General features: G+C 42.9%; 1 protein-coding gene across 2 annotated transcripts in view; it reads right to left on the minus strand.

Moving 5' to 3' along the window:
- The window catches only part of MEI1 (meiotic double-stranded break formation protein 1), a 1,359,645-nt gene that overhangs the window by 940,547 nt on the left and 393,237 nt on the right, over window positions 1–25,861 (minus strand). For both annotated transcript variants that reach the window (XM_077277434.1, XM_077277433.1), the window contains one exon: window positions 13,468–13,579. In XM_077277434.1, the coding sequence (XP_077133549.1) occupies window positions 13,468–13,579 (112 nt within the window). The remainder of the gene's footprint in view (window positions 1–13,467; window positions 13,580–25,861) is intronic.

Raw genomic sequence — 25,861 nt, forward strand, 5'->3', positions numbered from 1 at the left:
TGAGGGGGGCTGCATTATACTTTATGAGGGGGCTACATTATATTCTGTGGGGGGCTACATTATTCTCTCAGGGGACTACTTTACATTCTGGGGGAGCTACATCATACTATATGAGGGGGACAGCATTATGCCCTATGGGGGATTGCATTATACTCTGAGGGGGCTACATTATATTCTGTGGTGGGGCTGCATTGTACTATAAGAGAGGGGGCTGTATTATACTTTATGAGGGGGCTACATTATATTATGTGGGGGGCTGCATTATATTCTGTGTGGGGGTTGCATTATCCTCAGGGGACTACATTACATTCTGGGGGGCTACATCATACTATATAAGGGGGGCAGCTTTATGCCCTATGGGGGGTTGCATTATACTCTGAGGGGGCTACATTATATTCTGTGGTGGGGCTGCATTGTACTATAAGAGGGGGGCTGCATTATACTTTATGAGGGGGCTACATTATATTATGTGGGGGGCTGCATTATATTCTGTGTGGGGGCTGCATTATCCTCTCAGGGGACTACATTACATTCTGGGGGGGCTACATCATACTATATAAGGGGGGCAGCATTATGCCCTATGGGTTATTGCATTATACTCTGAGGGTGCTACATTATATTTTATGGGGTACTGCATTATACCCTATGAGGGGGCTACATTATATTCTATGAAGGTGGCTACTGTATATTCTATGAGGGGGCTACTTTATATTCTATGAGGGGGCTACCTCAATCTCTGCTACATAATTAAGACGTGTACTACATTATATTATACCCTGATATTAGCACATTTCACTGCACAACTGGTGGTCTTGTATTTATTTCTATGTAGCTACATAGTGGGCCCCAAGGATGATTTTCTCTGGTGGGCCCAACGTGCTCCAGTCCGACGCTGATGGTGACTCTGTGTGGGGCCTCATGCAGTATGTATAGGAAGGCTGTGGGGGGCCTCATGCAGTGTATATAGGGAGGCTGTGGGGCTCATGCTGTATATGGGGAGGCTGTGTGGGGCTAATGCAGTGTATATAGGGAGGGTTGTATTCAGGTTCAAATGATATATAGCGGGATGTCAGCATACTTAATTCTGCTCAACATTAAGTGATACAATCAATAATATAATAATTATAATATATCACTATTAACCCCTTTTTTTACATCAGACGTAATGATCTGTCCATGTGACCTGGGCCAATTTGACCATAATCCGTCCATTACGTCTGACAATCTGCTGCGCACACGGGGGGGGAGTGTGGCCGATCGCCGCCAGGTGTCTGCTGATTCTAACAGCTGACACCCAGCTGACAGACCCTCTGCCTTTGGATAGGAGGCCCCGCGGCATAACGCAGGGTTCTGATCATTGCCATGGTGAGAGGATGTCGTCATGACAACACCCGAGTCACCAGAGCAAGGAAACTTGTTGGTCTTGCACAGTGCATGTGTGGCACCCCAGGAGTTCAGGTACCACAGTGGTATTGCGTTCCTCTCGGGGAGGGTAATGCCATGCCTGAAGACAGGAGGGATCCCTATGGCAGGTAATCTTACATGCAACATATTCTGACTCCAGGCCAGAAGGGGGAGCTCTAAACCCGGTTTTAGGGGAGCTTCCCTCAATATACATCCTGGTCTGAAGGAGAAGTTAGACAGTCTGGTGCAGACAAGTGACAGGGAAGGAGCAGAGGAGTGATCAAGAACTAGAGGAGGGCTGCAACTGGGCCCCTCTAAGCGCAGAAACCAGGCATCAGGACCCGAGGCTGTGTAGAACTGCAAGTCCCACAGCAGAACCGGAGGGCAAGAAGCTAAAAGTGACTTGCCCACATAATACCTGAGGTACAGCAGCATCCAGAGCCTGGAGTCACTGTGTATAGAGACCCCAAGGGATCAGCTCAAGTTGCCTACCATGCAGGGACTGTCAAAGGATAGAGAGTAACCGAGGACCTTGTCTGGACACTACAGGCAGCAAGGGACTAGTAGTTAGCGCAAAGGGGAAGGCTCCCAAACTGACTTGGAAAAGGGATTTCCTCTTGTCTTCAGGCTGCCTGGACTCCATCAACACCTGTTGCCGGTACCCTTGACTGAGGCTGTACAACATCAGTAAACCAGGTAAAGACTGCAACCCTGTGTCCTCCATTTATTTTCCGTCATTCATCATCCCTGCCAAACACATCGGAAGCCCTGGGGATCCTGCTTCACCTGTGGGAAGAGTCACCATCTTTGCTGCAGTAACATTGCCCCAGAGGACCCCTTTAAGCAGCGTCGGTCCCCTCTGACCGAGAACCACAGGTGGCGTCATGAACACAAACTTTATTACAACTCCCTTAAAAGACCTAAAACTGTCCCACTAATTAACCTCTTTAGTAAACACCATGAAAAATAAAAATAAAAAAACAAGGCAAAAAACAGTGCTTTATCATCATACCGCCGAACAAAAAGTGGAATAACACGTGATCAAAAAGATGGATATAAATAAACATGGTACTGCTGAAAACAGCATCTTGTCCCGCAAAAAACCAAGCCACCATACAGCTCCATCAGCGGAAACATAAAAAATTTATAGCTCTCAGAATTAAGTGATGCAAAAATAATTTTTTCTATAAAATAGTTTTTATTGTATAAAAGCGCCAAAACATAAAAAAAGATAAATGAGGTATCGCTGTAATGATGCTGACCCAAAGAATACAACTGCCTTATCAATTTTACTACACACGGAATGGTATAAATGGTATAGCTCTCAAAAAAAAACTATTTTTGCAATAAAAAGTGTCTTTTAGTGCGTGACAGCAGCAAAATGTAAAAACCTGCTATAAGGTCTCTTTCACACGTCCTGATATTTCCGGTACAGGAGATGTCAGTGTCCGTGTGTGTAATACGTGTGGCATGCGTGTGCTGCATCAGTATCACATGGACGGGCGCCAGGGAAGAAGTGTTACAGTAAGCGCTGTTCCCCGGCATCAGGGTGCTGAACACGGCTCTCATCATTCTCCCCTGCTCTGCCGGCGATCGGCGCGAGCAGGGGAGAATGATGAGAGTTACATTTCAGTGATAAAAGACAGGCAGACAGACTATTACACCCATCAGCCTATCTTTGCTGGTAATAACAGTGACAGCAGGAACGTCTGATGGGGGTATTCATCAGCCGCTGCCTGTGCTATAAATTAAATAAATAAATGAAAAAAACGGGTTCTTCTGTATTTTCTATAACCAGCCAGGCAAAACTCAGAGCTGGGGGCTGCAACCCTCAGCTGTCAGCTTCAGCAAGGCTGGTTATTAAGAATAGAGGGGTCCCCACGCTGTTTTTTTTTTATTAAATAAATAATTTAAAAACCGGCGTGGGGTTCCCCCCCCCCCCATTTTTGACAACCAGCCTTGCTAAAGCTCACAGCTGGGGGCTGGTATTCTCAGACTGGTAAGGGGTCATGGATATTGACCCCCCAGCCTAAAAATAGCAGCCCGCAACTGCCCAGAAAAGGCACATCTATTAGACGCGCCAATTCTGGCACTTCACACTGCACTTCCCACTTTTCCTGTAGCGGTGGCAAGTGGGGTTCATATTTGTAGGGTTGATGTCACCTTTGTATTATCTATAAGACACCTCTCAATTACTAATCCTATAGTTATATGGTAAATAAAGACACAGCCAGAATAAAGTCCTTTAATTAAAAAAATGACACAGACTCCTTTAATATTCTCAATTAAACCATACTTCTGACCTCGCCTAATTCCCCTGAAGCCATCGATCTCCTGTAATAAAAATAAAATAAAAAACAATATTCCATACCTGTCCGACATTCTGTCCCACATTGTAATCCATGTCTGGCGGATATACAGTTTTCAACCTGGACGGTGCCAAGATGCGACTTTCCCAGCTGAAAACCACGAGTGAATGAGCTGCTGGGAACGCAGCATCAGTGACTGGAGGTGACGTCATAGCATTTACCTACGGTCACTGGGCTCAGTTCCCAGTCAGTCTGAGCTGCGTTGAGATCCAGTGAGATCCCCGCTATAAGATGTAATATGCTGCTGCAGTGCAGTATAGTGCAAGCTCCACCAGGGGGTGCTGGTGAGGGAAGAGAGGTTGTACACACAGTGTAGCAACACTGAATAATAGCACAGGTGCCACAGGTAACAAAAGAGTAGTTAGACAAGGTCATACACAGAGAGGTCAGCACAGTACACAGGGGCAGTCAGAAGAATAGTCAGGGACAAGCAAGAAGTCAGAGCCTATCGGGAATGTGGTAACCAAAATGTGAGACGTAAGACGAAGTCGGGGTACAAACCAGAGTCGAAACCAATCGGGGAGCATGGTATCAGAAACGGAAAACCAGGGGCAAAGTCCAGAGATCGAGTCATACACGGGTACAGGCAGTCAGAGGCACAAGGATCACTAATACAGGTCAGGGGCTCAAGCCTGGAAGCAAGAACTATCACTAACACTGGTCAGCAGGCTGTGACGGACTGAAATAGACCAGCTAGCTCCAGAACGAGGGTGAGAAGATTAACCCCTGCATGACCAGTCTCGAGAGAGGAAAGAAGAAAGTAAACTCCGGACTGGACCATGACATAAGACACCTCTCCTTTACTAAGCAGTGGGCTTGATGTCACCTGACAATGCAAAGGTACTGTACTGTGTACAGTTTTGGGCACCGATGCTCAGGAAGGATATAATGGAACTAGAGCGAGTACAAAGGAGGGCAACAAAATTAATAAAGGTGAACTATAATACCTAGAGAGATTAGCAAAATTATGATTTTTTTAGTCTAGAAAAAAGATGACTGAGGGGCGATCTAATAACCATGTATAAGTATATAAGGGGACAATACAAATATCTCTCCGAGGATCTGTTTATACCAAGGAAGGTGACGGTCACAAAGGGGCATTCTCTGCGTCTGGAGGAGAGAAGGTTTTTCCACCAACATAGAAGAGGATTATTTACTGTTAGGGCAGTGAGAATCTGTAATCTCTTGCCTGAGGAGGTGGTGATGGCAAATTCAGTCGAGCGGTTCAAGAGAGGCCTGGATGTCTTCCTGGAGCGTAACAATATTGCATCACAGTTATTAGGTTCTTTAGAAGGTCGTAGATCTGGGGATTTATTCTGACGGAATATAGGCTGAACTGGTTGGACAAAAGTCTTTTTTCAGCTTTGCTAACTATGTTATTATGTTACTATGTTATTATGTTATGATGTTAAAGGTGACATCAACCCCACAAATATGAACCCAATTGCCACTGCTACAGGGCATGTGGGAAGAGCCGGGCAAAGTGGCAGAATTGGCGCATCTAATAGATGTGCCTTTTCTGGGAAATTGCGGGCTGCTATTTTTAGGCTGGGGGCGTCACTATCCATGGCCCCTTACCAGTCTGAGAATACCAGCTCCCAGCTCTGAGCTTTAGAAAGGCTGGCTGTCAAAAATGGGGGGAACCCCACGCCATTTTTTTAAATTATTTATTTAAATATTTAAAAAAAAAAAAACAGCATGGGGACCCCTCTATTTTTGATAATCAGCCTTCCTGAAGCTGACGGCTGAGGGTTGCAGCCCCCTGCTGTGAGTTTTACCTGGCTGGTTATAAAAAATACAGGGGAAACCATGCTGTTTTTTTCATTCATTTATTTATTTACTTATAGTGCAGGCGGCGGCTTATGAATAACCCCATCAGTCGCTCCTACTGTCACTTTTATTAGCAGCAGCAGGGATAGAATGATGGGAGTAATAGTCCCATCAGCTGCCGCCTGCTCTTTTTTCTCTTAAATGTAACGCTCATCATTTTCCAATGCTCATGCCAATCGCCAGCAGAGCAGGGGAGAATGATGAGAGCCGTGTTCAGCACCCGGCAACGGGGAACAGCGCTTACTGTAATGCTTCTTCCCCGGCGCGGATGCATGTCTGGAAACACACTAATGTGCACAGACCCATTTACTTGAATAGGCAAATAGCACTCGGTTCCTCCCGAGTCTCTCTGTATGGCTAAGTAAAGGTACCTTCACACGAAGCGACGCTGCAGCGATACAGACAACGATGCCGATCGCTGCAGCGTCGCTGTTTGATCGCTGGGGAGCTGTCACACAGACCGCTCTCCAGCGACCAACGATGCCGAGGTCCCCGGGTAACCAGGGTAAACATCGGGTTGCTAAGCGCAGGGCCGCGCTTAGTAACCCGATGTTTACCCTGGTTACCAGCGTAAAAGTAAAAAAAACAAACAGTACATACTCACCTGCGCGTCCCCCAGCGTCTGCTTCCTGACACTGACTGAGCTCCGGCCCTAACAGCACAGCGGTGACGTCACCGCTGTGCTTTCACTTTCACTTTAGGGCCGGCGCTCAGTAAGTGTCAGGAAGCAGACGCTGGGGGACGCGCAGGTGAGTATGTACTGTTTGTTTTTTTTACTTTTACGCTGGTAACCAGGGTAAACATCGGGTTACTAAGCGCGGCCCTGCGCTTGGTAACCCGATGTTTACCCTGGTTACCAGTGTAAAACATCGCTGGTATCGTTGCTTTTGCTTTCAAACACAACGATACACGGCGATCGGACGACCAAATAAAGTTCTGGACTTTATTCATCGACCAGCGACATCACAGCAGGATCCTGATCGCTGCTGCGTGTCAAACTAAACGATATCGCTAGCGAGGACGCTGCAACGTCACGGATCGCTAGCGATATCGTTACAAAGTCGTTTCGTGTGAAGGTACCTTAATACTGTACAGATACATATGGGGTATTGCCACATTCAGTAGAAATTGTGGGACAAATTTTGGTGCCATTTTTACCCACTTTTGTGTGAAAATGTAAAATCCTTGGCTAAAACAAAATTTTGGTGGTAAAAATGTAGTTATTTTGTCTTCACTTCCCAATGGTATAAAATTCTGTGACACACCCATGGTCTCAATATGATCACTGCATCCTTAGATGAATTCAGTGAGAGGTGTAGTTCATAAAAGGGGGGTCATTTGGTTATGGCACCTGCAAACCATAACAGTAAAATATGGTGCTCCTTGCCATCTGAGCTATGCACTGTGCCTGAAAAATATTTCCCGATTACATGTAGGGTATTGGCACACTCAGGAAAAAATGGACCTCAGTTTGTTGTAAAAAAATTCCTATTAGCCCTTAGAAAAATTAAAAACTTGGGCCTAAAATAACATTTTAGTGGTAGAAATGTAACTAATTCTTTCTTAACCACTCAGTGGTGTAAAATTCTGTGAGGCACATGTAGTGTTAATATGATCACTGAACCCTTAGATGAATTCACTGGGGGGTGTAATTTGTAAAATGAGTTCAAATATATGAGGTTTCTGTTGTTCTAGCACCTCAGGGGCTCTGCCAATGTTACATGGCACCCTCAAACCATTCCAGCAAAATCTGAACTCCAATATGGCACCTCTTCCATTCTGAGATTTGCACTGTGCCTCAAAAGTAGTATTCACCTACATATGGGGTATCGGCGTACTCAAGAAAAATTGCACAACAACTTTTGGGGTCTAATTTATCCTGTTACCCTTGATAAAATAAATTGGGGAGAAAAGATCATTTTTGTGGAAAAAATATGATTTTTTTTATTTTTACGGCTCTACGTTATAAACTTTTGTGAAGCACTTGGGGGTTCAAAGTTCTCACCACACATGTAGATAAGTTCCTTGGGCGGTCTAGTTTCCAAAATGGTGTCACTTCTGGGGGGTTCCACTGCTTAGGCACATCAGGGGCTCTTCAAACGTGACATGGTGTCCGATCTTAATTCCAGACAATTTTGCGTTGAAAAAGTAAGACCAAACAGTGGTTTACACCCACATATGGGGTATCAGCATACTCAGGACAAATTGCACAATAACCTTTGGTGTCCAATTTCTCCTGTTACACCTGGTAAACTTGGTCTGAATTAAATTTTTTGTGAAAAAAAGTTAAATGTTCATTTTTTTTTTTTAAAAACATTGCAAAAATTCCTGTGAAGCGCCTGAAGGGTTAATAAACATCTTGAATGTGGTTTTGAGCACTTGAGGGGTGCTGTTTTTAGAATGGTGTCCCTTTTGGGTATTTTCTATCATATAGACCCCGCATAGTCACTTCAAATGTGAGGTGGTCCCTAAAAAGAAAAATGGTGTTGTAAAAATGAGAAATTGCTGTTTAACTTTTAACCCTTATAACTTCCTAGCAAAAAAAAATTTTGGTTCCAAAATTGTGCTGATGTAAAGTAGACATGTGGGAAATGTTACTTATTAAGTATTTTTATATTGGAAGGAGAAACAGGAGCCTAGAGTACAAATATACAAAATGCTTTATTAATCAAATAGTTAAAATATAGGACAAGGAACTATCAAAAATGAGTGTACCACAACAATACATGGAGGGGAACAAAAGTAAGGGCAGCCCTATCTATACATCTCCCAGCACTAGGTAACATGGACAGAGATTGGCTCCAATTAATAGTAAGAAATAGTAGATGTCAATGTAGTGCACATTGCTGGAGAAATGGGAAGCACAAGAAATGGTATGAGGAACTGCCGTGTGGCTGTGCAGTACATGGTCTGAGGGCGAATGCCCTGTATAGTTAAGTGCAAAAACCCACCGCACAACGGCAATGACCAGATGTAGTATGCTTACCCATATGAAGGGAGATGGAGAGGGAAGGGTCCCGCCGGTGGAGAGGCCCCAACGCACGTTTCGCAGCGCTCGAACGCTGCTTTATCAAGGGGAAGTCTTCCCCTTGATAAAGCAGCGTTCGAGCGCTGCGAAACGTGCGTTGGGGCCTCTCCACCGGCGGGACCCTTCCCTCTCCATCTCCCTTCATATGGGTAAGCATACTACATCTGGTCATTGCCGTTGTGCGGTGGGTTTTTGCACTTAACTATACAGGGCATTTGCCCTCAGACCATGTACTGCACAGCCACACGGCAGTTCCTCATACCATTTCTTGTGCTTCCCATTTCTCCAGCAATGTGCACTACATTGACATCTACTATTTCTTACTATTAATTGGAGCCAATCTCTGTCCATGTTACCTAGTGCTGGGAGATGTATAGATAGGGCTGCCCTTACTTTTGTTCCCCTCCATGTATTGTTGTGGTACACTCATTTTTGATAGTTCCTTGTCCTATATTTTAACTATTTGATTAATAAAGCATTTTGTATATTTGTACTCTAGGCTCCTGTTTCTCCTTCCAATATAATGCTGCTGGAGCGATGATTTGAGCCCCCGGGTTATAAATATTTTATATCACACTTGTGTTTGTTCCCGGGTAGGCTTATTATGTCTTCGGGTTCTTTGATATTATTAAGTATTTTGTGTGACATATGTCTGTGATTTAAGGGCATGAAAATTCAAATTTGGAAAATTGAAACATTTTCAAAATTTCTCGCCAAATTTCCTTTTTTTCACAATTAATCGCAAGTCATATCAAAGAAATTTCATGACTAACATAAAGTACAATATGCACAAAAAACAATGTCAGAATCTCCGGGATCCATTGAAGCGTTCCAGAGTTATTACTTCAAGGGACAGTGGTCAGAATTGTAAAAATTGGCTTGGTCATTAACATGCAAACCACGCTCGATGGGTTAAGGGGTTAATATTGAGTAGAATTTATTTCAGCCTATTGGTTTGGCCCTCCACAGCAGTCATGGTCTCTCATGTGGCACCTCGGGAAAATTATTTGCCCCCCAGCTCTAGCAAAATACATATGACGGTTTATAGTCTTCTCCATTGTCCCTGGATAAGGCCATGTTTCTGGCAGTGCGCTTGGACAGACGTGTTAGGAGTAAGAACACATTTGAGACTGTGTTTACTCCATCTCATCCTGCTGAGCAGGTGAACCCATGCAAATTGGGGCCTGCAAAGAGTCCATGAAGGGACTTGAAACACATGTTTGTTTCAGCTTATACTGTGGTCAAACGGGTCATGAAATGATTCAGTGTTTCAAATACAACAACAAATTTCTTTAACCTCCTACTGACCGAGCCAATTTTGACCTGAATGACCAAGCCAAATTTTAGAATTCTGATCAATGTCACTTTATGTGGTTATAACTCTGGAACTCTTCAATGGACCCCACTCATTTTGAGATTGTCTTTTCAAGACTTATTTTATTTCATGATAGTGGCAACATTTTTTTTTTATATGACTTTGTTTATTTGTGAAAATATTGGAAATATGGCTAGAATTTTGAAAGTGTTGCAAAAGTGACTTGGGGGGGGGCCTATATGACAGAAAATACCCAAAAGTGACACAATTCTAAAAACTGAAACCCCCAAGGTACGCAAAACCACATTTAAGAAGTTTATTAACACTTCCAATGCTTCACAGGAACTAAAGCAATGTGAAAGGAAAAAAAAATGAATATTTTAACTTTTTTTCAAAAAATTGTTACTTTAGCTCCAAATTTGTTATTTTCACAAGGGTAATAGGAGAAAATGAACCCCAAAATTTGTTCTACATTTTCTACTGAGTACACCACTACACCATGTATAGGGGAATGCTACTATTTGGGTGCACAGCATGGCTCGGTAGGGAAGGAGCACCATTTGACTTTTTTGAATGCAAAAACAACTGGAATCGAGAGCGGACGCCATGTCGCGTTTGTACTGCCCCTGATGTGCCTAAACAGTGGAAATCCCCCACAAGTGACCCTATTTTGGAAACTATACCCCTTAGCTTATCTAGATTTGTCATGAGCACCTGGAACCTCCAGGTGTGTCACAGAACTTTATAACGTAGAGATGTGAAAATAAAGAAATCACATTCTACTAACAAATATGTACTTTTAGCCCCAGTTTTTCTATTTTCACCAGAGTAACAGGAGAAAATGAAACCCAAAATTTGTTATACATTTTCTACTGAATACGCCGCTATCCCATATGTGGGGGAATTATACTATTTTGGCATATTGCAGGGCTCGGAAGGGAAGGAGCATTGTTTGACTTTTTGAACACAAAAATGTCTGAAATCGAGAGCAGACACCATGTTGTGTTTAGAGAGTCCCTGATGTACCTAAAGAGTAGAAACCCCTACAAGTGACCCCATTTTGGAAATGAGACCCCTTAGGGAACTTATCTATATGTGTCATGACCACCTGGAACCCTTATGTGCTTCACAAACGTTTATAATGTAGAGCTGTGAAAAAAAAACATTTTACCCACAAAAATGTACTTTTAGCCCCATTTTTTTTATTATTTTCACAAGGGTAACAGGAGAAACTGGACTAAAGAATGCCAATACCCGATGTGCGGAGGAAAACCACTGTTTGGGCGTAAAAGTTTTGGAACGCAGACTTTGATGGAATGGTCTGCGGGTGTCATGTTGGGTTTAGTGAGCTCCTGATGTGCCTAAACAGTGAAAAACCTCACAAGTGACCCCATTTTGGAAACTACACCCCTCATTGATCTTTTCCAGGGGTGCAGTGAGCATTTTAAACCTACAGGTACTACACAGAATGTGATAACATTAGGTAGTCATATTGAAATTTTTCATTTTTTTCTCACGAAAATGTTGTTTTAGCCCAAAATTTGTAATTTTTACAATGGTTAATATGAAAAAACAGACCCATAATTTTTGAGCAATTTGTTCCAAATGCAACTTTACCTAATATGTGGTCAAAAACTTCTGCTTGGGCACATGGCAGGGCTAGATTGTGAATGCTATGTCGCATTTGAAGAGCCCCTGGTATGTGAAAACAGCAGAGCCCTCCCATAAATGACCCTATTTTGGAAATTAGACCCCTCAAGGAATTCATCTAGAGGTGTAGTGAGTATTTTGCACCCATAGGTACCTCACAGAATTTTATGACCTTGAGACGTGGAAATATGAAATTTTAGTGGTAAAAATGTAATTTTTCCATTTGCTGCAAATTTGTCAGATACACGAGGGTTAATTGGTGAAACTAGAACCCGGAATTTCTCCCGAACGTAGTGCTGCCCCATGTGTTGTCATAAATTACTGTTAAGCCACGCGTCAGGGCTTAGAAGGAAGAAGCGTTATTTAGTTGAAACAGGTTTTGCTAGAATAGTTTGTGGGCGACATTTGAGGAGCTCCGAAGGTGCCAGAACAGCAAAAAAAAAACAAATATGATCCCATTTTAGAAATTGCACCTCTCAATGAATTTATCTATGGCTGCAATGACCATTTTGTAACATTCACACCGTACTTTATTTTGGAGAATTGCAAATCTGCCAGTCTAGTACCCATACATTGTGCCTCCATATAGTGTAGTGCCACATTGTGCCCAGCTTGTGCTTCTGGTGATATGCACCTGTAAATTAAGTGACTTCTCTTCATTACAATAATGCAAATCATGTGACCTCTTAATGTGGTTTAGACACAGTGGGGCTCAGGAGGGGGGCATTTGGATTTGGGAGCACAGAATTCACTAGATATTATTTGAGGGGGCAGGAGCCATGTCACTTTTCCAGTCTTTGTCCTACCAGTAACGTGGGAACCCCCTATAGTTCCAGTGACAGATGATGGACCTGAGTGGGTACTGGTTTTATGCAGGATAAATTAGGGTTTTATTGGTAACATTTTGGGGTACATAATATTATTCGATAGCTTCCAGAATAAGGCTGGGATCACATTCTTGTGTTCTACGCTGAGCACTTACATGGATGTTTCCGTGTAAATCCCACAAAAATGCGATATGGATGAAACCCTGAGGGAACCACCCACCATGAGACACTTTATACTCAGAATGATGTCTGCTCTGGTGGTTTCCATCTTTTTAGGCGTGCACAGATCTGTGGTCACCCACACTTGTGCGCTAAAAAGACGCCCAAAATGATGGGACACCGCTGGAACACAGACCAGTCCAAAGTGACTCCATCTGCCTCATAAGTGAGGCCTATCCGATGCAGGCAGATTATCCTTGTGTGATACTTATTCTTACACATTTGCCTTATCTCTATACCCTGTTGTAAGCCCTGTCAAATGGCGTGTGTTTGAACATTTATTAATTTTTTTAGACATGGAACAATAATCAAGGTTAATTTTTAAGGGTTTTTTCCTTTGGGTACTTTTTTAGTTTATTAACCCCTGTTTAGACAATTTGTGTTGTAGTTGTTTAACTCCATGCTCTGTTCATGTCTTAGGTAAACTATTCCCACGAATTCGCCTTCTCCCACTGTTACATTTGTAATTGTGTATATTTTCATAAACTCATGTTACATTTTTTTTGTCCAGAATAGTCACTATTTTTTCAAACATAAAAATCTTTTTTCCACAAAAAACTTTGATCAAATTGCCCTTTTTCCAAAAATGGTTTTATGGTTTCACATAAGTCTTGTATTGGTAACTTGTGTTCATGCTTCTGTGGTGTAAGCAAAGCTAAACTTTGGGATCTTCTATTCGTTAGCAGCGTCTTTACTGTCAAGAGAACAGATTTTTCTTACAGAAAAAAACACTGCAAAACTGCAACATGTGAACATAGCCTTATAAGAAAATGCAATTGACCCTTCATTTTATGGATTTAGTATACTTTCAAAAGAATGACTCACTGAAAATGTTCTTCTTAGTGATGTAAAAGAAAGCTCTGCGCAGCGTTCCATCATCCTATTAAGAAGCTTCTGCAAATCTTCATACTGCACTGGAATACTGAGATGATCCATTCTATAAAAGTAATTAAAAAACAAGTGTCATCTAATTTTATGTGTATCTAATAGTAGGCTTTGCTAAGACTTGCAGCATACCATTGTTATTTTCAAACATTTGATTCTCATTTGCCTTTACAACAGCAGCCATTTTAACCTTTGGGTGGGGTCTCACAAAGCATAAGTACAGTAAGTATTGGTCTGGTCTGTTGCTCATAGTGGTTGTCAAAGGGATTACATGGAAATTCATTTACATTGATTACTTACTGTTATTACAAAAACTATAATAAAAAAATCACTAATTTACAGATCAGCCATAGTCTTTATTCAAACATTTTTTTCAGATTTGCAACTGTAGAAACATATAATCTGATAATCAATGCAATTTACATTTTCTTATAATTTCTATTTTATACAGTAACAAATTTTTCCAATAAAGCTCAATTTAAGAGGAGTAGTTGATCAAGTGGTAGGAAAAAAAGCAACAAAAAGTAGAAATGAAAACAATGGGTTCAGACACAGAAAAGAGAGAAAGGTAAAGTTAAGAGAGAAAGGTAAGGTTATTACCGTACCTTACAACAAAACAACATATGTCTTTCCATATTTCCCTGAGGAAAGTCACTGGTCCAAATCTCTTATGCTATTCTACTTTTGATTTCTCGTCTTTTGTCTTTTTCACAGTATTAACTGACGTTGTGGTCCTCCTCACACCAAGTAAAGAATAAAAGGGAAAAAAGGAATTGGTAGCAGATCTATTGGTGGATCGTCCATTAAAATTTTCTCTTGGTACCAATAAGTCAATTGGAAGCACTTTTGGATAGCGCGTTTAATGTGTACTGTATGTGCAATAAATCAATAAAGCTTTAAAAAAAAATCTCTAGATCAGTTTCCTTCTTGTTCAAGCCTGTACCCAGTCCATTTTCATTATGAATGATCATTTTCAATAAAAAGTTTAAAAAATGGAGGGAGGGAATCAATCTAAGTTTGCAATTTTGTTTTAACTCCTGCTGCTTAGATGCTCTTTAGGTGTTTTTTTTTAACCAGTCCTGTGCATGAAGTTTTATTCTCATCAATATTTCCAAAAAATTCCAAATTAGATTGAGCAGAGCTTAATTTGTAAGATATTTCTAGTGAAGTTATTTACTATTTGCCCCAAAACTAGTACTGTTGAACATTTCCATTGACAATAGAATATATCTGCTTTATCAACTTGACACTTTAGAAGATCACTATGTATTGTGAATCGCAGATCTTAAATTTAGCTTGTGTGTTTGTGGCCCGTATTAAATGGATTTGATTTCCTTTGTTGCTGAAGAGGTTAACGATCCTTTCTATGCTGGTCAGATACATGAAGCTCCATTTCAGCTGCTTCTGATCTAGTCATTACATATCCCTATAAAATCTGGTTAGACCTTCTCTTCGTGGCCAGTGAAAGCTTTGCTTCCTAGCTCCTTGGAGACGCTAAGTTGAATTGGAGATTGTTGTTGCTACTAAAGATTGTTGCATGCTATTTTTGGGTGTATGCTTTCCTCATAGTCCTATCACCATTTTTTTGTACATTCCTATGCTTCCCTATATACAACTTTACCTTTGGTGAGTTTTTGTATGTTTGTTGTTTTCTGTTATTCCTGTCTGTCTCGGGCCTTCTGTGGGAGGGGACAGCATAGGGAATACCAGGAGAACAGTAAGGCTGGTGGCCCAAATCTACTCACCTTTAGGCTGGAGTCACACACAACGTATAAAAACACAGTCAGTTTTTTACAGACCAAATGCGCAGGAATGTTCCCTGAACAGTGATCCGTATGTCATCTGTAGGCAAGGTGTGGCTGCGTATTTTGCGCATGTAAACCTCCGTATGTAATCCGTATGGCATCCGTACAGCAAGATTTTCTCGCCGGCTTGCAAAATGGACATAGAATGGATCCATGGGCTCAAATATTCGTGAAAACATATATACAGTCTATATATATATACATGTGTATATATATATATATATATATATATATATATATACATACAGTACAGACCAAAAGTTTGGACACACCTTCCCATTCAAAGATTTTTCTGTATTTTCATGACTATGAAAATTGTAAATTCACAATGAAGGCATCAAAACTATGAATTAACAAATGTGGAATTATATACTTAAGAAAAAAGTGTGAGACAACTGAAAATATGTCTTATATTCTAGGTTCTTCAAAGTAGCCACCTTTTGCTTTGATGACTGCTTTGCACAGTCTTGGCATTCTCTTGATGAGCTTCAAAAGGTAGTCACCGGAAATGGTCTTCCAACAGTCTTGAAGGAGTTCCGAGAGATGCTTAGCACTTGTTGGCCCTTTTGCCTTCACTCTGCAGTCCAGCTTACCCAAAACCATCTCAATTGGGTTTAGGTCTGGTGACTGTGGAGGCCAGGTCACCTGGCGTAGCACCCCATCACTCTCCTTTTTGGTCAAAGCCTGGAGGTGTTTTGGGGGTAATTGTCCTGTTGAAAAATAAATCATGGTCCAACTGTGTTGTATTATATATTTTTTAGTATAATTTCAACACTCCAATTAATTAATATGAATGATAGAGATATTGATTGGTTTTGTTATTAGTATATGTATATATATATATATATATATATTTATATATATATATATATATATATATATATGTACTTTTCAATGGAATCCACAGAAAGCTAATTGAAAACTTGTCCAGCCACATGTCAATTGTTCCAAATGGTCAGTCTTAAGGTACCTTCACACTAAGCGACGCTGCAGCAATATCGACAACAATGCCGATCGCTGCAGCGTCGCTGTGTGGTCGCTGGAGAGCTGTCACACAGACAACTCTCCAGCGACCAACTATGCGAAGTCCCCTGGTAACCAGGGTAAAATCGGGTTACTAAGCGCAGGGCCGCGCTTAGTAACCCGATATTTACCCTGGTTACCATTGTAAAAGTAAAAAAAACAAACAGTATATACTCACCTTCTGCTGTCAGTAACGTCCCCCGGCGTCTGCTTCCTGCACTGGCGGAGTGCCGGCCGTAAGGCACAGCACAGCGGTGACGTCACCGCTGTGCTCTGCTTTCACTTTACGGCCAGTGCTCACAGTCAGTGCGGGAAGCAGACGGCGAGGGACGTGACAGACAACAGAAGGTGAGTATGTACTGTTTGTTTTTTTTACTTTTACAATGGTAACCAGGGTAAATATCAGGTTACTAAGAGCGGCCCTGCGCTTAGTAACCCGATATTTACCCTGGTTACCTTTGTAAAACATTGCTGGCATCGTTGCTTTTGGTGTCAAACACGACGATACACGCCGATCTGACGACCAAATAAAGTTCTGAACTTTCAGCAACGACCAGCGATATCACAGCAGGATCCAGATCGCTGCTGCGTGTCAAACACAACGATATCGCTATCCAGGACGCTGCAACGTCATGGATCGCTATCGTTATCGTTGCAAAGTCGCTTAGTGTGAAGGTACCTTAAGCAAAATGAATGTAAATGACCCAGTAATTTACATTTAGAGTACACTTTACACTTATCTTCAAATATGAGAACCAAGGGAATATCATGTAATTGTTAATTAGACACTAATTAGATACTTGTTAAGCCCCCAGTTGGTGTTCTTATCTATTTGGCCTGAAGGCTTCAGTACACATACCATGACAAAGCCTCAGATAACAGGGTATAGATCAAAATCCTTTAACATATAAATGTATTGCCTGACACAGCAGCAGACAGAGATTTGGATGAGCGAGGACACAGAGAGCAGGCTGAATTTGACTCCTACCATTTCCAATGTTATGTATGGCTTATGATTATTGATTTTTTGTTATTTTGAGTAACTGTTTATATTTATTGTCTATTATTCAGTAAATTCATATTTTGTCTTATTCAATTTTCGTGTGAGCATTTATTTATTCATCACAATTCTTTGAACCGTTAACAAAACAAGTGGTGTCAGCAAGTGGGATTTGTGTCTTGAATAAAAATGTTTGCAAAATTGAATAAGTTGTTAAGAATAGGAAAGCAATTGAGAGTAGTGTCAGATCCTTGCCAGAATGGGTGTTGTCAGGACCGTGGACCCCAATGGCACAGGAATGTAACAAGTATATGGAGGGACAGCGTTTAGCAAATCCCCAGGATGTGTTTGCCAAATTTGATCTCTCAAGGTATGATGCAAAGGAGCAAAAAACAGCAGCGGCTGTTGGATGGGTCTTTGTCGAGGCAATGCAAAATTTGCAGGAGGAGATTGATAATTTGCGTTTAGAACTGCATACAGCCATAGAGCAAAGGATCAGCTTGCAATCCGTTTGAGAGATCAAGTGAAACAGCATGATAAAATGCAAAAGAGTTTGGAAGAATATGTGATAAAAAATATGAGTAAGAATAAGCGCAGGAGGAGACAGCAGCCAGTGTCAGATATTTGTACTGCACATGTTAGAACCATGATTGCACATGAGAAATGTAAATGAGAAACTTTACTGGGTACTGAATGAATGCATTGCTGAAGTCAGGGACAGTGTGTGGATGTAATGTGCTTGTTATTGATTTGTTAAAATTGGGTTAAAAGTAGAGATAAGCCACCTCCCTAGTGTTCGGGTTCGGTTTGGTTCGTCAAACAGGGACGTGTTCGATGAACTGTTCATCGAACGTTCAACGAAAACCGTCGAACCCCATTGAAACCAATGGCAGGCAAACACAATCACATACAAACACATGGAAAACACATAGAAAACACCCTAAAAGTGTCCAAAAGCTGACAAACTGCTCAGAAGACACAACAAACACATGGAAAAGTCACAACTACATATAATCATGCGAAAAGAAAAGAGGTGGAGGAGTAAAAGGAGGAGGAGACAGATACAGGCATGTCATGCCCTTCTAAAATCAAGAAAAGCTGGAGTAAAAATCTAAACTCACTCTACCAACACCCAGACGTCTTGACAAAAAAAATAAATAAATAAATATCTTTAGGTAGAATGGCGGCGGGTCCATTCAGAACACTTTCCTTAGAAGGCGTAGTGCTACCCCCATTGGGAGTTGGGCCAAAAAATGAACACAATACATTCAGACTAATCCACCATTTGTCATATCCAAGGGGTAGGTCAGTAAACGACAACATCGATGCGGAACCAAGTACAGTACTGTGTACTGTACCTCCTTTGATGAGGCAATCAGGCGGGTCAAGAAGTTGGTAAGGGGCACCCTAATAGCCAAAACAGACATTGAGGGGTCGTTCCGGTTACTACCTGTGCCTCCGAATAGTGTCCTCCCATTGGGCTGCTTCTGTGAAGGAGCATACTACATAGATCGCTGTTTGCCCATGGGGTGCTCCATATCCTGCTCACTATTTGAGGCATTTAGTTGCTTCCTCGAATGTGTCGTCATGGACGTTTGTAAGGCGGCACATATTATCCATTATCTCGACAACTTCTTATGCCTGGGCCCAAAAGATTCGCCACAGTGTGAAAACACGCGGTAGTCCACCTGTGAGAAGGAGAGAGCTGGAGGGAGAGTGGACACCCCAGAGCTGAGGGGTTAGATTGAGAAAGAAAGAAGGCGGTGTAGCTTGCTTCATGGGTGGGGTACGCTGCTGAGTAGCACCGAATTCTACTAGACCCAAAAGGATTTCCTGGGCCAGATGCCGTTAAAAATAGTACTTAGGTAAACAGGCGGTGTAGCTTGCTTCATGGGTGGGGTACTGTGCTGAGTAGCACAAAATGCTATTAGGTACAAAACGATTTCCTGGGCTAGATGCAGTTAAAAATTGGTAATTAGATCAACAGGCGGTGTAGCTTACTTCATGGGTGGGGTACGCTGCTGAGTAGCACCAAATTCTACTAAGCCCAAAAGGATTTCCTGGGCTAGATGCCTGTTATGATTCCAATGGCAGGGAATCTCAAAGATTACAGCAAAGTCTGCAAACATAAGTTCCAGCTCAATAGGGAAGTGGTAACTTGGCTGACCATATACCTGATCCTAGCACAAACACTAACAATAGCCGGGGAACGTGCCTACGTTGATCCTAGACGTCTCGCGCCAGCCGGAGAACTAACTAACCCTATCAGGGAAAATAAGACCTCTCTTGCCTCCAGAGAAAAGACCCCAAAGTAATACAAGCTCCCAACAAATAATAACGGTGAGGTAAGAAGAAAAGACAAACGTAAGAATGAACTAGATTTTAGCAAAGAGAGGCCCACTGACTAATAGCAGAATATAGTAAGATGGCTTATATGGTCAGCAAAAAACCCTGCAAAATATCCACGCTAAATATCCAAGAACCCCCAAACCGACTGACAGCGTGGGGGGAGAATATCAGCCCCCTAGAGCTTCCAGCGATATCAGGAATCACATATTGTACAAGCTGGACAAAAAATATGAACAATGCAAATGATCAAAAGTACGAAAGCAGGACTTAGCTTATCTTGCAAAGAACCAGGACCTGAAGACAGGAGCAAACAGAAGTGAACTGATTATAACGATGCCAGGCACTGGACTGAGAATCCAGGAAGTTTAAATAACAACACCCCAGACCTAACGAAGCAGGTGAGTACCAACCTGGGAAAGGAATCCAAGTGCCAAACCACTGGTGACCACAAGAGGGAGCCAAGAAGTATAGTTCACAACAGTACCCCCCCTTTAAGGAGGGGTCACCGAACCCTCACCAAGACCACTAGGGCGATCAGGATGAGCAGCGTAGAAGGCACGAACCAAATCGGCCGCATGAACATCCGAGGCGACCACCCAGGAATTATCCTCCTGACCATAGCCCTTCCATTTGACCAAATACTGAAGCCTCCGTCTAGAGAGACGAGAATCCAAGATCTTCTCCACCACGTACTCCAACTCGCCCTCAACCAACACCGGAGCAGGAGGCTCAACAGCAGGAACCACAGGCACAACGTACCGCCGCAACAAAGACCTATGGAACACGTTGTGAATGGCAAACGACACAGGAAGATCCAAACGAAAAGAAACCGGGTTAAGAATTTCCAAAATTTTATAAGGACCAATAAAGCGAGGCTTAAACTTAGGAGAGGAAACCTTCAGAGGGACATACCGAGAAGACAACCAAACCAATTCCCCAACACGAAGTCGGGGCCCCACACCGCGGCGGCGGTTGGCAAAATGCTGAGCCTTCTCCTGTGACAACTTCAAGTTGTCCACCACATGATTCCAAATCCGCTGCAACCTATCCACCACAGAATCCACCCCAGGACAGTCAGAAGACTCAACATGACCCGAGGAGAAACGAGGATGAAAACCAGAGTTGCAGAAGAATGGCGAAACCAAGGTAGCGGAACTAGCCCGATTATTAAGGGCAAACTCAGCCAATGGCAAGAAGGTCACCCAATCATCCTGATCCGCAGAAACAAAACATCTCAAATAAGCCTCCAGGGTCTGATTAGTTCGCTCCGTTTGACCATTAGTCTGAGGATGGAAGGCAGATGAAAACGACAAATCAATGCCCATTTTAGCACAAAAGGATCGCCAGAATCTGGACACAAACTGGGATCCTCTGTCGGACACGATATTCTCCGGAATGCCGTGTAAACGAACCACATTCTGAAAAAACAAAGGAACCAGATCGGAAGAGGAAGGCAACTTAGGCAAGGGTACCAAATGGACCATCTTGGAAAAACGATCACACACCACCCAGATGACAGACATTCCTTGAGAAACCGGAAGATCAGAAATGAAATCCATGGAAATGTGTGTCCAAGGCCTCTTCGGGACGGGCAAGGGCAAAAGCAACCCGCTAGCATGAGAACAACAAGGCTTAGCCCGAGCACAAGTCCCACAGGACTGCACAAATGACCGCACATCCCGTGACAAGGAAGGCCACCAAAAGGACCTAGCCACCAAATCTCGGGTACCAAAAATTCCCGGATGTCCTGCCAACACCGAGGAATGAACCTCGGAAATGACTCTGCTAGTCCATTTATCAGGAACAAACAGTCTGTCGGGTGGACACGAGTCAGGTCTACCAGCCTGAAATCTCTGCAACACACGCCGCAAATCAGGAGATATGGCCGACACAATTACTCCCTCTTTAAGAATACCAGCTGGCTCCGAGACTCCAGGAGAGTCAGGCACAAAGCTCCTAGAGAGAGCATCAGCCTTAACATTCTTTGAACCAGGCAGGTACGAGACCACAAAGTCAAAAGGAGAGAAAAACAATGACCAACGAGCCTGTCTAGGATTCAGGCGCTTAGCAGACTCGAGATACATCAGATTTTTGTGATCAGTCAAGACCACCACACGATGCTTAGCACCCTCGAGCCAATGACGCCACTCCTCAAAGGCCCACTTCTTGGCCAACAACTCCCGATTACCAACATCATAGTTCCGCTCAGCAGGCGAAAACTTCCTAGAGAAAAAGGCACATGGTCTCATCACAGAACAACCAGAGCCTCTCTGCGACAAAACAGCCCCAGCACCGATCTCAGAAGCATCCACTTCAACCTGAAAGGGAAGTGAGACATCAGGCTGGCACAAAACAGGCGCCGAAGTAAACCGGCGCTTCAGCTCCTGGAAGGCCTCCACGGCCGCAGGAGCCCAATTAGCCACATCAGAACCTTTCTTGGTCATATCCGTCAAAGGTTTAACAACGCTAGAAAAATTAGCGATAAAGCGACGGTAGAAATTAGCAAACCCCAAGAACTTCTGAAGACTCTTAACAGACGTGGTCTGAGTCCAATCATGAATAGCTCGGACCTTGACTGGATCCATCTCCACAGCAGAAGGGGAGAAAATAAACCCCAAAAAGGAAACCTTCTGCACTCCAAAGAGACACTTTGAGCCCTTCACAAACAAAGCATTATCACGCAAAACCTGAAACACCATCCTGACCTGCTTTACATGAGAATCCCAATCATCCGAGAAAACTAGAATATCATCCAGATACACAATCAAAAATTTATCCAGATACTTCCGGAAGATATCATGCATAAAGGACTGAAACACTGAAGGGGCATTAGAGAGCCCAAAGGGCATCACCAAGTATTCAAAATGACCTTCGGCGTATTGAATGCAGTTTTCCATTCATCTCCCTGCCTAATGCGCACAAGGTTGTACGCACCACGAAGATCTATCTTGGTGAACCACTTGGCACCCTTAATCCGAGCAAACAAGTCTGACAATAGTGGCAAAGGATACTGAAACTTAACAGTGATTTTATTCAGAAGCTGATAGTCTATACAAGGTCTCAAAGACCCGTCTTTCTTGGCCACAAAAAAGAATCCCGCACCAAGAGGGGAAGAGGATGGACGAATATGCCCCTTCTCCAAAGACTCCTTGACATAAGAACGCATCGCGGCATGCTCGGGTACAGACAAATTAAATAATCGTCCCTTAGGAAATTTACTGCCAGGAATCAAATCTATAGCGCAGTCACAGTCCCTATGAGGAGGAAGAGCACTGGACCTGGACTCACTGAATACATCCTGATAGTCACACAAATACTCAGGAACTTCTGAAGGAGTAGAAGTAGCAATAGACACCGGCGGAGAATCGCAATGAATTCCCTGACAACCCCAACTTGACACAGACATAGCTTTCCAATCCAAAACAGGATTATGGGTCTGTAACCATGGCAGACCTAAAACGACCAAATCATTCATTTTATGCAGAACAAGAAAACGAATCACCTCCCGATGTTCAGGAGTCATGCACATGGTCACTTGTGTCCAATACTGCGGTTTATTTTCCGCCAGTGGCGTAGCATCAATTCCTCTGAGAGGAATCGGAACTTTTAAAGGCTCTAGGACAAAAACGCAGTGCTTGGCAAAAGACAAGTCCATAAGACTCAGGGCAGCACCTGAATCCACAAATGCCATAACAGGGTAGGAAGACAATGAACAAATTAAAGTCACAGACAAAATAAATTTAGGCTGCAAATTACCAATGGTGACAGGACTGACAACCTTGGTTAGGCGTTTAGAGCATGCTGATATAACATGTGTAGAATCACCACAGTAAAAACACAGCCCATTCTGACGTCTATGATTTTGTCGTTCGGTTCTAGTCAGGATTCTATCACATTGCATTGCCGGATCGGGGTTTCTATCACATTGCATTGAGACAGGTGTCTGTTCAGACAACACCGCCAGAGGTTTAGCGGATTTGCGCTCCCGCAAATGCCGATCAATATGAATAGCCAGCGCCATAGAATCATTCAGACTTGTAGGAATTGTAAAACCTACCATCACATTCTTAATGGCTTCAGAAAGGCCATTTCTGAAATTTGCGGCCAGAGCACATTCATTCCATCGAGTAAGCACGGACCATTTCCGAAATTTTTGGCAGTACACCTCAGCTTCATCCCGGCCCTGAGAGATGGCCAGTAGAGCTTTTTCTGCCTGAATTTCAAGATTAGGCTCCTCATAAAGCAATCCGAGCGCCAGGAAAAACGCATCAACATCCGCCAATGCCGGATCTCCTGGCGCTAACGAGAAAGCCCAATCCTGAGGGTCGCCACGCAAGAAGGAGATAACAATTTTAACTTGCTGAGCTGAATCTCCAGACGAACGAGGTTTCAAAGATAGAAACAATTTACAATTATTCCTAAAATTCCTAAATTTAAATCGATCTCCATAGAACAGCTCAGGAATGGGTATCTTAGGCTCTGACATAGGACTGCTAACAACAAAATCCTGAATGCCCAGCAAGCTGATCCACACTAGTAATCAAGGTCTGAACATTCATGTCTGCAGCAAAGCTTCAAGCCACTCAGAGATAAAGGGGAAGAAGAAAAAAAAAAAAAAAACTCAGAACTTCTTTTCTTTTAATCCCACTTCAGCAATGCATTAACTATTTATAGGCCTGGCATACTGTTATGATTCCAATGGCAGGGAATCTCAAAGATTACAGCAAAGTCTGCAAACATAAGTTCCAGCTCAATAGGGAAGTGGTAACTAGGCTGACCATATACCTGATCCTGGCACAAACACTAACAATAGCCGGGGAATGTGCCTACGTTGATCCTAGACGTCTCGCGCCAGCCGGAGAACTAACTAACCCTATCAGGGAAAATAAGACCTCTCTTGCCTCCAGAGAAAAGACCCCAAAGTAATACAAGCTCCCAACAAATAATAACGGTGAGGTAAGAAGAAAAGACAAACGTAAGAATGAACTAGATTTTAGCAAAGAGAGGCCTACTGACTAATAGCAGAATATAGTAAGATGGCTTATATGGTCAGCAAAAAACCCTGCAAAATATCCACGCTAAATATCCAAGAACCCCCAAACCGACTGACAGCGTGGGGGGAGAATGTCAGCCCCCTAGAGCTTCCAGCGATATCAGGAATCACATATTGTACAAGCTGGACAAAAAATATGAACAATGCAAATGATCAAAAGTACGAAAGCAGGACTTAGCTTATCTTGCAAAGAACCAGGACCTGAAGACAGGAGCAAACAGAAGTGAACTGATTACAACGATGCCAGGCACTGGACTGAGAATCCAGGAAGTTTAAATAACAACACCCCAGACCTAACGAAGCAGGTGAGTACCAACCTGGGAAAGGAATCCAAGTGCCAAACCACTAGTGACCACAAGAGGGAGCCAAGAAGTATAGTTCACAACAGATGCCGTTACAAGATAGTAGTTATGTAAACAGGCGGTGTAGCTTACTTCATGGGTGGGGTACGCTGCTGAGTAGCACCAAATTCTACTAGGCCCAAAAGGATTTCCTGGGCCAGATGCCGTTAAAATTAGTACTTAGGTAAACAGGCGGTGTAGCTTCTAGGTCTTTCCAACTTAATAATTATCACAAGTCATTTTGATTGATTATATTGTTTGTTGATTATTCTGTACCGTTATCACCCTAATGACCTGTTCTAGGTCAGTGTAAGGATTCCGGACTTCCCTTGTTCCTGTTTGCCCTGATCCAAGATGGAGTCTTAGATCTCACCCTGTCATGGAACTTCCTGTCTGTCCTGATTATTTAAGTCCGAGTCATGTGGTGTTCTGTGCTTGAGTATTTTGTGCTGCTGGCTCCTGAGCTTCTGCCTGTGGTCTGGGGAACTCCCAGCTTCAGCTGCTCACTACTTGGCAGTCTGCCTCACCCCTTTGAGCTGCATCTCACCTCTGGAACTGCTGCGACTGGCAGCACACCTGTGGAAGGATTTCCCTTGTTTGCTAAGCTTTTCCCAGTGTTGTGCCTCTTTGCACAACCACACCAGGTGAGCAAGATTCCAGTGTTGCTTTTCTCACCAAGAGAGTTTTGTACTTATCTACTACGCTTAGATAGTGCTCTTCCTCTTTTTCCCTTCATCCTCTTTCACCAGGACTTCATGCTCAA

The sequence above is a fragment of the Ranitomeya variabilis genome, chromosome 8 (assembly GCF_051348905.1).
Source record: "Ranitomeya variabilis isolate aRanVar5 chromosome 8, aRanVar5.hap1, whole genome shotgun sequence".
Taxonomy (NCBI): Eukaryota; Metazoa; Chordata; class Amphibia; order Anura; family Dendrobatidae; genus Ranitomeya; species Ranitomeya variabilis.